Source organism: Alexandromys fortis, unplaced genomic scaffold (assembly GCF_014885135.2).
Source record: "Alexandromys fortis isolate MF-2015 unplaced genomic scaffold, M_Fortis_MF-2015_v1.1 scaffold_9, whole genome shotgun sequence".
Lineage (NCBI taxonomy): Eukaryota > Metazoa > Chordata > Mammalia > Rodentia > Cricetidae > Alexandromys > Alexandromys fortis.
In genome coordinates, this window is record NW_026067892.1 from 21,173,995 (window position 1) to 21,186,589 (window position 12,595).

The window sequence follows — 12,595 nt, forward strand, 5'->3', positions numbered from 1 at the left end:
GCTCAGGTAAGGACCATCGGCAGTAACCGTGAATGACCTCACCGACTTGGAAGATGATACTTCTGATGACAAGGAAGGAAGGTGGATTCAGGGCTCAAAGTTCTCAAACTTCCTTTTGTTTCTTTGGTTTTGGTCTGGCTGTTGTGGTTTACAAGGTCTTGCTCTGAGCTTCACGGTTCATGCTGAACAAGTGTTACTGGAGTGGTTAGAGCTACAGCCTGGTCTCCAGCAGCCACGACAGCTGGCTGCCCAGTCTCAACAGGGCTACTACAAAGAAGCGAGTGAGAAAGGAGGTCAATTCCAGTGACCATCTGTACTCCATCTTCAGGGTCCCGACATGAGGTTTAAGTAGACAGCAAGAGTTGTGCACAGCTAAGCAGTCCTTTCCATGGGTGTGGCCCTGGGTGTTGTTGTCAAGAGTTCTGGATTCTTCTGTCAGGTGGTCTGCCAAGTCAGCACCTTATGAAGTCAAAGACAAACTCCCCCTCTGTCTCTGGTACCAGATTCCATCCTTTTCCTTCACCTGGCATACGATTCTTAAGGGAATTTCAATTTCTTGAGGTTGTTGTTCCAACAGTCTTAACAGCCAAATGGGGGGATACAAGTATCTCTTTGTAATACCTTCATCCCTGCCAGGATAGCTATGTTAACTGTACTTATTCCTTCTCCCCAAAGCCACGGTGCATAGGGTCAGAAGAACCAGGGGATTTTACAAAGAATAAGTTTTGCAATGCAACTGCCTTCCCAAATTCCAGGAATCTTATACCACGCCCCCACGAATCAGTCATTTAGAGGATATTAAAGAGAATTAATCAATGGGAGAACTGTTGCTGAGGCTTCATTTAAAACATGTAGACAGATAAGAAAAGCTTCTGTAAATAAGGCTGCTGACTTTAGCTGTGGAGTTATCCTTGGCTGCTCAGTGTCTAACCCAGGAAAGATAAAAGCAGTGGTATATTGCCTCCCAGGATGCGTGAGTCAGAGCAGAGGTGTGTGGCTCTGGATTCCTGAGGATGAGTGGCTACCTTCTCAGCTACAAAGGCTTTGCTTTTACAAGTAATCATATAATGTCCATAAAACTTTCAAATGTATTAATCATACATGTGCACTCTAGCTAGAGAATTGAAAAAAATATACACACATGTGTAGAAGTTGCATATATGTGGGCAGATAGAGTCAACAATAATGTGACCTAATACAAAATCATAACTTTACATATATTTATTCAGCATTCTTTTTGTGTTTTTGTTTTTAGTTTCTCAGTTGTGCAGTTCTTTGGTGTGAACTCCTGTTAACTTCAGGAGGCTGGGCACATCACTGGGGAAATTTGTTTTTCCTCTCAGAGGCAAACTGGATCACAGTAACCAGCATGGGAAATTTCCAGACCATTGTCATGCTTAGTTCTACTTACTAAATTGCAAGCTAAGAGACCCCGAAAAGGTTTCTGTTGTTGTAGTGGTGGCGTTTTCTCCACACTGGGGATCAAACCTTTAGCATGCTGGGCATGCTTTTATTGAGCTGCATTTGAAGCTCCGAGAAAGGCACTCTAATGAGGACTTCCAGGTTTTGTTTAGAACAATATCAAAGTTGGGTTAAAAACAACAAATGAACTTATATGTTTTATCTTCGCGGTTTGTGAAGAGCTGGTTCGTGTCATTCTGTATCAGGCTACCTTTGGTTAAAGCTTCGGTCAGGATGGCTTATTGTTTCTTCGCCCAAAAATAAAAAAAGCCAAGAAAAGCATGCTTTAAAATGATAAATTTGGCCAGGCAATAGTGGTGCACACCTTTAATTCCAGCACTCAGGTGCAGAGGGAGCTGGATCTCTGGGAGTTCGTGGCCAGCCTGGTCTACAAAGTGAGGTCCAGGACAGCCAGGATTGTTACACAGAGAAACCCTGTCTCAAAAAACCAAAATCAAACAAATAACTAAAATGATTAATTTTTTACTTTTCAAGGCTCTGGCTTATTTTTTTTCTTTCTTTCTTTTATTTTTTTTTTTAAGATTTGCTTATTTTCATGTGTATGAGTGTTTTCTTACATGTATATATGTGTGACTAGTGCCACGGAGGTCAGAAGAGGGCACTGGATCTCCTGGAACTAGTTACAGGTGGTTGTGAGTCCATGTGGGTGTTGGGAATTGAAGCTGGGAAGAGCAGCAAGGGGTCTTAACTACTGAGCCATCTCTCCAAGCCCTGGTTTGTTACTTTCAAAGGCATGAGTGTTCTGTGTCATGAGGTAGCTCATTGCCATGTCTAAAATGACTATTAAAAATTTCTCTATGAGGACCAATGTAGTCAAACACACACACATATTCATATACATATGAACTGTATGTATATATTGTGAGAAAAAAATAAAAAAAATGCCTTCTTCCCCAAACAAAGTTCTCTATGAGACACTAAACTTTGTTTCCCTACCCCATTTTTTGGGGAGCGGCCATTCCACAGAATCGGTAGCTCTCTGCATAGTCTACTGTACTTAGAATAATAAAAAGGCTAGCTAGCATACTGTGCCAAGAGTATGCAGCTGAGTCATCCTACAAGGCACAACTTCCTTAGCCGCTGATTCTTTTAAATTGCTCAAATTGAAAAATCTTAGTAAAGCTGATTTTACCTGCAGGGTTGGAATAGATGCTCTTTTGGGCGAGTAGGAGTGAGGCGTCGGGCTGGCATGTAAGGGCTGCATTGCATGAAAAATACCTTTGACTCACTTGGCATGCCTGTTAGTTATAAAGGTTTCCATGTAAGGACCCACCTCCACAGCACCTCAACACGGAAGGCGCTAAGCTAGGGTGAGGCCCTTAGCCGCACATCCCTCAAGGATACATTCAAGTGACAAAGTAGGAAACTCATTAACAGAATAGAAAAGCCCCGTCTCGAGATGAAATTGGCATTCAAAAAGATGATCAAGGGAAAAATGTACCACCGTGACATGAAAGAGGAAATGACATATAAACAATCCTACCACTGTACCTTGAGAAACAAGTTCATGTGGGATTGTCCTCCAAATTATCCTCATGTGAATATCCTCCAAATATTAGGTATCTTATAAAGGTTTGACCTGTCACATTTGGTGGTGTTTAAAAAGGGTTTCCAATCCTTTAGAAAAAATTTATGGGCACATAGGTGTGTGCATGTGGACATGTGTGTACCAGTATGGGGTGGCGGATTCCCTGGTAGCTGGAGTTATGGATAGCTGGGGGCTGCCAGCTGTGTTGGGAACTTAAGGCGTCCCCTGGAAGAGCGGCAAGCACTGTTAACTGCTACACCATCTCTCAGACCCCTTTCATGTTTTTATTGAACACACTAAATAACAGATGCCATATGACATTTTTACATGTGTAATGTCTACTCTGCTTATATTCACCCATGACCCTCTCTTGTTCCCCTCTTCTTTCCTTAGCCCCATTTCTCCTAATAATTTCCCTTCTGCTTTCTTGGTGTGTGTGTGTATACACACATAACTGAATGTATACACAACAATCTAGATTCTGCATGAATGAAAACATGAAACATTTTTCTGAGTATAGCTTATTTAGGTTAACATGATCTCAGTTTCTTCCTTCCTTCCTTCCTTCCTTCCTTCCTTCCTTCCTTCCTTCCTTCCCTCCCTCCCTCCCTCCCTCCCTCCCTCTCTCTCTCTCTCTTTTTTTTCTTTTTTTTTTTTTTTTCCGAGACAGGGTTTCTCTGTAGCTTTGGAGCCTGTCCCGGAACTAGCTCTTGTAGACCAGGCTGGCCTCGAACTCAAGAGATCCGCCTGCCTCTCTGGGATTAAAGGCATGCGCCACCACCGCCTGGCATGATCTCAGTTTCATAATCTTTCTACAACTGGCATAATTTAAAAGAATGCTGGTTTTCAGGAAATTACCAGAGTATTTAATTTTGAGATTCACCTCGTGATCTTTGACACTGATTAACTTGACAGGCTCTAGCTCCACCCGGGAGACAAGCAGCTGGGTGTGCCTGTGGTGCCTGAGAGGGATTGCAATGCCGGAACACGCACTGTACTGACAGAGCCACTTTTCAACCTCTAGGTTTTCCTTTTTAAAAGGTAGAGGTGGAGGTAGAGGTCCTGTTCTTCGTTCAAAGAGACTCATACATCAGTACTGCCAAACTACAGCAACTTTTCAAAAAATAAAAAAATCTGACAATGTCATGTATAGGAAAAGACAAAGTTTCCGGAAGGAAGACACTCAAGGTCCTGAACCTTTATTTTCACCTATAATTAGGGACACTGTAGCCCATATCCTTAGTGAGTAGGAAAACTTTTTAAAACTATTTTTTTTTAAAAAATTGAAACTTTGAAAAGTATTTTGCAAACCATAAAACTCTGCACACACAAAGTAGCTAAAGGACTACAGAAACTTAGACAGTTCGATCTCTACTATGAACATTTTATTTTGACAAAACTTACAGATTCTGAAACTCTCAAGCTTTGACCTACTTAAAAAGCAAAAGACAAAACATCACATTACAGTATCTCAGGTGTGAATGAACTAGTACCACATTACCTGCATTTTATATACTCTAAAAGCAAAACAACATTCATTCATAGTTACAAGCGTACCTGGAAGACACAAGAACAAACTTGTTTTTAAAGTACAGTCTCTGGTTAATAGATGCCTGTATTTCAATATATTGCCACTGTTGGGAGATACAACTTCATGATAATTATCAAATTATACAAATCATTTTTTTTCTACTTTTGATTTGGAAATTAAAAAGTAAGAGGAATGAAGTTAAGTATCTTAAAATGTTACTGTACAAAGTTCATCATGACAAGGAATGCTAGGAGTTCCCTCTGTTTGGTGTTTGTAAAGTTCAAATTTATTTTGTGTTTGTGCATATAGCAGTTACATGAGTACGGGAATGTATATGCCATGACACACAACTGGAGGTTGGAGGACAATTTTCAGGACTGAGTTCTCTCCTTCCATTGTGGATTCTAGGGTCAAACTCAGTTCCTCAGGCTTGTAAGACAACCACTTTTATCTGCTGAGCTTTCAGGCCAGCCTTGGAATGACTCCAGGAAATTTAAATGCTTTATAGCTTTAAACTTTTAGTGTGAAAAGAAAGTTAACACACGTGGAGGGATTAATAATGACTGTTCAATAGAACCTTCACGTAGTTCTGAAATATCTACTTGTATAGCTGCCTTACATGGAAATTAAAAGTCCACGATGGGAATTGTAAGCTTATTCTGCACTAGATATAGTGAATGTTTATACACGAACACGTGACTGCTTTTTACACTGACTTTTCACTCATATATACAGAAAGTGCTTATCAATGTACAGAACTACTTCTTAAATCCTAAAACAAAGATAAAGGCACATAAGTGGATAACAACTTATGTGTGTGTGTAGTGTAGGCACAAGAGTGTTTGGGAGCACCCATGTGTGCTTATTCTGAGGCCAGAGTGGACTGTCAGGAGACTTCCTCTATGCCTTTCCTTATTTTCTTGAGACGTTCTTTCCCTGAACCAGAAGTCACTGTTTTGGGTAAGCTGGCTGGCCCCTGGGCTCTCAGGATCTGCCTGTCTCACCTCCCCATGCTGGCTTACAGGCACCCTCAATCCTATACCTAGCCTTTTATATGGGTGCTGGGGATCCAAACACATGCCCTTATGCTTGCTGGACATGTGCTCATACCCACTGAGCATCCGTCTCCTTAGCCACAACTTACGCATTTCATGTGAGCATCTTCAACTCATATTTAAGCAGCTTTAGCTGCTATCTTGAGAAAGAGGTGACAAACCTGTTAGGAATTTCTATGACTTTGAAAAGGTAGTTAATAACAAAATGTTGCAGCTCTGTACAACTATGTAGTCTCTTTCACTCTGTGGGCTTGGCTGCTCACTCCTTCTATCCTGTAGGCTGTAAGAACTTAGGTCTCAGCAATCAGACCAGAAAGACTAAGACAGAAGGACGGCCAAATCCATCTCCTACAGAAATTTCTAATCCTGTCACAAGATTTAATACGTTTGTGAGTTAAATTTTAAAGTAATTATAAAGCTGTTTACTCTAACACAAATGAATGGAATGTAATTAAGGATCACAGTTATAAAAGTGTTTAATTTTAAGGAATAGCATTTTTTCATTTATATATAAGGAAATGTAATAGCTAGCAGCATTGAAATACAGAAATGGTTCCATTTCTTTTTCCTTTTATAAAGTGTACTAAACTTGCCCATTTTTTAAATGGGCAAACTATTTAGCTTTTCAGTAATTACACCATACCTCTTTGAGTAGATACAAAGAAATCAAGTGAAAGAATTTGAACATTTGTAAAATGTTGCTACGAAGCATAGAGATTATGAATGTATTAATAAAATTAAATGTCTCTTATATGAGAACCGTATTAAATTGATTTAATAACTACTTCACAGAAGCATAGGCTATCAATACTTACGCTGATTTCTGCTACTTTCTAAACAAGAAAAGGCTTGTTAAGTAATAAGTAAATCAGTCTAAGTATTGTAAGCTTCATCAAAAAGAAACCCTAGAGTACAAACCTCAGAACGGTTAGAATTTCAGAGAAGCAAAACAAGTTAGTGATAATTAAGACACACATTTAAAAAAAAAAGTACCATAGGCTGTTAAGTGTTCTTCTATTTATGCAAAAATATGCGATTGATAATGTACCGTATACTGAATAGTGTTATATAGGCACAGTCCTATATAGGCACAAACCAGATTACAGTAACTCAAAAGCAAATGCTGCTTATTTTTTCAGTTCAGTGATTAAAACTGAAATTGCTTGTTAAAAAAAAAAATGGGAACTGCTACTTACAAGTTTCCCATCTCGATTCACATAGTTCTCATTTGTATTTCACATTTCCACTCTGACCTGGGCCTTCGCTAGCACTGTAAGGAGCAAGTGCGAACAGCAGAAAAACAGGGCAGCCTGCAGGCTTGTTCACTTACAACCATGACCAGGTTCGCACACAGTTTGCCTTTTCTGACGTCCTATGAGTCACTCAGGAAAACATACTTGATAGTCCTTACTGTGTGCATGGTGTCTAGTAATTAATGGTGACAGCAAGGGGCTCTTAGTCATCAATCAATCCCAGTTCTCACACGTTCCTGGTTACAAGGGTGGGGTGGGGGAAGAGGCACAAATCATTGCATCATGAACCGTTCCAGATGTTCTCTTGCCCCAGAATGCTATCCGGGAAGGATTACTACTGATCCACCCCAAGTCTGAAGTTACAATGCTAATTTACGCTGTCTTTTCGGGTTCCACTTTCTTATCCACTGCCAGTATTAGTCTACCTGGAAGAAAACTAAACCTTAGCATTTCTAGCAGGAATTATTTTGCTTTTTTACCCAAATACATTGGACTTCGGTCTCAGTTTGAAGGAAGATGAGTGGCCCTTGAGGGACCTTTCCTCTTCCTCCTCTTCGCCCTCCTCCAGTGGTTGCTCGGTGTCCTTGAATGAGGGAGTGGTGTGAATGATCTGGGTTCGGAATCGGATTTTGTTGAGCCGTGGTTTTAACCGACCACCGCTGGAGCTGCCCAAGGCTTTGCGACCTGAATCTTTCGCCTTGCTCCCGGCCTCGGCGACGTGGTGGTGGTGGTGGTGGTGATGTTCGGTGCCATCTTCCACGCCCTGGGAGAGTTTGTAAGTGATGAGGTGTGATGGGAGCACCTTTGAAAGTCTCCAGCGCCCACTCCCGCGGCCGGTGGTACTGTCCCCATCATCTTCGTCCATGACGCCCACCAGGTTCTTGATCTCCTCTGCGATGCTCTCACTCAGGTACTGAGAGGCCTTTCTCCCGCTGTAGTCCCTGATGTCCACATCTGCGTCGTAGGCCCCCACGAGTAACTTCACCACCTCTACGTGCCCGTGCATGGCTGCCAAATGCAGGGCCGTGTAGCCTCCGCTCGACCTGGCATTGATGTTCACTGGCAGCTGGTGTTTGCTGGCAAAGTTGACCAACATGGCCAGGAGCTCCTGCCTGCCGTGCTTGGCGGCCCAGTGGAGACAGGTGAAGCCGGTGATGAAGTCTCGCTTCGACAGCAGGCCAGGCTCACAAGTGAGCAGCCCTTCTAGGCTGTCCCACTTGCCCTCCGAAGCCGAGAGCATCCAGGCGTGCTCCAGAGGATCCAGCGTCACCGAGCCCCCACCGCTGCTCTCCTCTTCGGCGGATGACGAAGCCAAGGATGCGCTATCGGAGTCGCCCCCTCCTCTGCTGCGACCTCCTACGGAGTTCCCGTCCCCGGGACACACGCTCCTCTTGAGTTGAGGGGAGCTGCCCATCACCAGGTCCCGAAAGTTCTGACGGGCCGACCTCGGCGTATTTGGCCCACTAAGGGAACTGCCCCCTTCAGCTTCCTCACCGCCGTGTGCAGGGAGTTTCAGGTTCTCGCCAGGCCCGGGGACTGACGCCCAGGACACGGTCTGGACCTCCTGTGGCAAGTCCTTAGACGGGGCCCCACTTTGAGCAGGGATCGGAGGCTCCTGGTCGCTGAGTTCGCTCCCAGGGTCGAGAGACAACTGTGGATCTGCCCCCTCCTGTAGCTGGTTGCCCTCGCACGGCTCGGTTGGAAAGTCCGGGACTTCAGGCTCCTCAGTCACCTCGATACGCGGTGGATCCCGGGGGAGTGAGGCCTCAAGCGGAGGGGACCCCCCTGCACAGAACCTCTTCTTGAGATGCACGTACTTGGTTCCATCCGCGGGATCGGTGCGCACGGTGGCCACCGCGTTGACCAGATCCTTGAAGTGTTCGCGGGCGCGGGTGCGCTGCTCCCGGGGGCCGCCCAGGGCGTCCCTGAAGTGTTGCACCAATTCTGAGTGCCGGGCCCGGCCCCCGCGCTCGGTGAGAAAGCGCACGATCGCCTCAGAGCTCGGCTCCATCCCGCAGCTCAGCTCCTCGGCCCCGGGACGGGTTCAGCCCGACAGCATAGCCGCGCGTCTGGAGAACCGGGAGAGTGAAAGAGAGAGAGCGACTGGGTGCACGCGAAGCCAGCTTTAAGAGCCCGTCCCGCGAGCGCTGACACCGCCTTACTGGGGCTGTGTCCCAGTAGACACGCCCCGCCACGCCCACTTCCGTTTGGGCCGCAATCTCTGCGCCAGTCTGCGGCCCCCGGGCCACGCCCACTTCCGGGCTCCGCGCGGGCCGGCAATCACCGGTTCCGCCTGTGGCGCGGCGTCGAGGCGCCTAGCGTTTTCTCCAAGTGCCATATTTCTGGTCACCCTCTTCCCCCGCTCCGTGGCTTTTTCGCCTAAAACGTCCCGGGGGAGCACGCCCGGGAGAGCCTCGCCCGGAGCGCGGGAAAACTCCTGACAGTCATGGGCGAGTCCCCACCCCCGCCGGCCTTGGCCCCGCCCCAGCCGCCTCTCGGCAGTGGCCGCCCCGCCCATTAACGGCTGCGGGTCGCCCCGCCCGCCCCGCGCCCCGCCGGTTACGCCCAGCGGGTCCTCTCTCCGCAGCCGCCCGGGACGCGCGTTTGGGTCCGGCTTGAGACCACCGTTTCGTGACGTCTCACCAGGGCTATGGCCGCTTTCGACGAGGTGCGGCAGCTGGTGAGCCCCGCGCCCTTGCGTTCCCCGGTCCCGGCGGCACTCTCCTGAGTCCCCGCCCCGCCCGATCGCTTCGGGGCCAGCGGGATTGTGACTCCCGCGTGCCGTGGAGAGTGGGCTCCCTGCTGCCCCAGGGCGAGGGCTGAGGAGCTCTGGCGAGCGACTGTGGATGTGGGGGAAGTTAGCTTCCTGATCCTGGCCGAAGGGGGGGGGTCTTAATTAAATCCGGGATGATGACTGATGGCTGTCACTTTGTAACGGTTTTTGTGAGCAGGCCTTGTCATCCGCTTAGTTTTGGGCTGTTGTGTACACGTCCCGGCTGGTAACCGGGAAGTCGGCTTTCCTGGCTTTCCCAAAACTTGGCAGTTTTTACCATTTTGCGTGGTGGTTTGTTTTGCTTTCCCCTCTCCTTGTAATTAAAAGAACGTATGACCGATCCTGTATTTTGTGCGTTTCAAATAACTTTTGCATAACATGTTGATACTGGATACTAAGTCATAGTTATCCGGATAGCCATACTATTTTCATAATACCAATCTCTTGTAATCTTGCCTTTGTTTCCATCATTTTATGACTGTTCTTGGAGTTTCCCAGATGCTGCATGGGTAGAATGGCCTCTCTATGTTTACTTCCCTAACAGCTGTATGCAGTAGATAATTTTTTGTTTTGCTACCTTAAAAACTCCAATTTTGCCTTTATTTAGTATTAATGAAAATAATCCTCTTAACCTTAAATACCTTGATATTGGTAGCATTTTCGCAGGATTCTTAATCTCAAGCAATATTACTCTATTAAACATTTTCCAAATAACTTCCTGCTTACCTGAAACTAGTGGCTTTTATTGTGTTTCTATACTTCATTTTAGTTGTAGAGATTATTTCTGTAGCCTAAAATAAAAATAAATCAAAATAGTTAAATGCTATAATTCCCATGTGAACTTGAACTATGGCCATTTACATGAAAAAAAAAATCATACATTTTAGCCAGGCGGTGGTGGCGCACGCCTTTAATCCCAGCACTTGGGAGGCAGAGGCAGGCGGATCTCTGTGAGTTCGAGGCCAGCCTGGTCTACAAGAGCTAGTACCAGGACAGGAACCAAAAGCTACAGAGAAACCCTGTCTCGAAAAATCCAAAAAAAAAAAAAATCATATATTTTAGCTACAAAAACCTTAATGGCCCTCCAGTAAAACCACCCTGTCATGAAAAGTATTGTCACCATGTAGTGACTTAGCAGTACCATCTAAGTCTTCAGCACCACGAAACCCTGATTTCTTCTTAGGTGTCTGCTCACTGTCACAAGGTCTTATTCTGGAAACAAACATTGGACACACTAACTGCATTTTCATCCACCATCATATTTGCTATAATGCTGTATGCTATGGGTGAATTATTTGATATCTGCATGCAAATGAAGTTCTACCATATTTTAAATCTGTTTATTGCTTCTTGTAGGGAGAGGTTTATATTTTGGCTCATACTTTTATAGAAAGCTGAAAACATTGTAATTATTATTTGCAGTTAATAGTGGTAGCATTTATGGGTAAAATTCTGTGAGGATACAACAGTCATAATTTTAGGGAGCAACAGTCATAATTTTAGCAGCTGGTTTTTTGTTTTTTTTGTTTTTGTTTTTCGAGACAGGGTTTCTCCGTAGCTTTGGAGCCTGACCGTCCTGGAACTAGCTTTTGTTGAACAGGCTGGCCTCGAACTCACAGGATCTGCCTGCTTCTGCCTCCTGGGTGCCGGGATTAAAGGCGTGTTGGTTTTGATTTAGTTAAATGAATCTTGGAAGTCTAGGTGTGGTGGGTTCCCCAGTCCCTCCAGGATCCTTTAGGCAGTCACGGGTCATAAGGCTAAGGGGCTTAGCAAAAGTATAGTAGGAGAATTGAAGGCATCTCCTCTGACTTCTTTACTGTCTCCTCTTTACCATCAGGTCAGGTTTTTGCTCCAGCAGAACATATACTGAAACTGGAATGCAGATTTGGAGACTACTTCATATTTTTCTATTTTGAGGGGCAGAGGAACCAGTGGGATTCAATAGAAGGTCAAGGGAAGCTAAAAGGGGGGGGGCTGTGAATAGTATCAAAGAATATTGTGAAATTGTCGTATTGAAAACCATTATTTTATATAAATGATATATGTTAATGATAATAAAGAGAGCAGATTAAGTTTACCATGATACCTTCCTATAAAGCACTTGGAGTGGGATGGGGGTGTGGGGTGTGTGTGTGAAGGATGAGGCAGGAGGATCTTTTTTTTTTCTTTTTTCTTTTCTTTTTTTTTTTTTTTTGGTTTTTAGAGACAGGGTTTCTCTGTGGTTTTGGAGCCTGTCCTGGAACTAGCTCTTGTAGACCAGGCTGGTCTCGAACTCACAGAGATCCGCCTGCCTCTGCTTCCCAAGTGCTGGGATTAAAGGCGTGCGCCACCATTGCCCTGCAGGCAGGAGGATCTTAAATTAAAGTCAACCTAGGCTACATAATGACTTCAAGACTGGCCTGGATTAGGTAGAGAGACATTATCTAAAGAAACAAAAAAGGCTGGGCAGTGGTGGTGCACGCCTTTAGTTCTAGAACTTGGAAAGAAGAGGTGGATCTCAGTGATTTCGAGGCCAGCCTGGTCTTCAAAGCAAGTTCCAGGATAGCCAGGACTGTTGCACAGAGAAACACCAAAACTAAAAACCAAAAAGAAAACAAAAACAAAACAACAATAAAAAAGAAAAACAAGAACTAAGAGTCCCAGTTCATTTTACCCTCCATGTTGGCCATATTTATGGAGACTGTGAGAAAGAGAGAGAGAGAGAGTTCATACACGGTGAAATAAGTATAGTATCTATTCACAGATACCTAATATGTTGTGAGTTGTCTACACTTGTTTTTTTTTCAAGACAAATGACTATTATACACAGTAATACTTTGTTTGACTGCATGTGTATGACTTAGCAAGAATTACTTGAACACTTGAAAATGCAGATAGATATCTTACTGAGGGAGACTGTTAGTAAGGTAGTACTGTATGTAGAGATGAGAACCATTACTCACATATGTCTTGCTTAGCTTAAGCTGTCAACTT

General features: G+C 44.7%; 2 protein-coding genes across 3 annotated transcripts in view; one reads left to right on the top strand and one right to left on the bottom strand.

Moving 5' to 3' along the window:
* Positions 1-4,380: 4,380 nt before the first annotated feature.
* On the bottom strand, positions 4,381-8,870 carry Sowahc (sosondowah ankyrin repeat domain family member C). Its single transcript, XM_050138122.1, has one exon. The coding sequence runs from the start codon at positions 8,858-8,860 to the stop codon at positions 7,325-7,327; it is 1,536 nt and encodes a 511-aa protein (XP_049994079.1). The 5' UTR covers positions 8,861-8,870; the 3' UTR covers positions 4,381-7,324.
* A 498-nt stretch (positions 8,871-9,368) lies between these two features.
* Positions 9,369-12,595, top strand: part of Septin10 (septin 10) — a 37,040-nt gene continuing 33,813 nt past the window's right edge. Inside the window, exon 1 of one of the 2 annotated variants that reach the window (XM_050138126.1) lies at positions 9,369-9,529. In XM_050138126.1, the coding sequence (XP_049994083.1) occupies positions 9,500-9,529 (30 nt within the window). In that variant the 5' untranslated portion in view covers positions 9,369-9,499. The remainder of the gene's footprint in view (positions 9,530-12,595) is intronic. The other variant, XM_050138137.1, reaches the window with a different exon arrangement.

Coding starts and splice junctions, on each gene's coding strand:
- Sowahc (XM_050138122.1), bottom strand. CDS start 8,860: ATGGAGCCGAGCTCTGAGGCGATCGTGCGCTTTCTCACCGAGCGCGGG.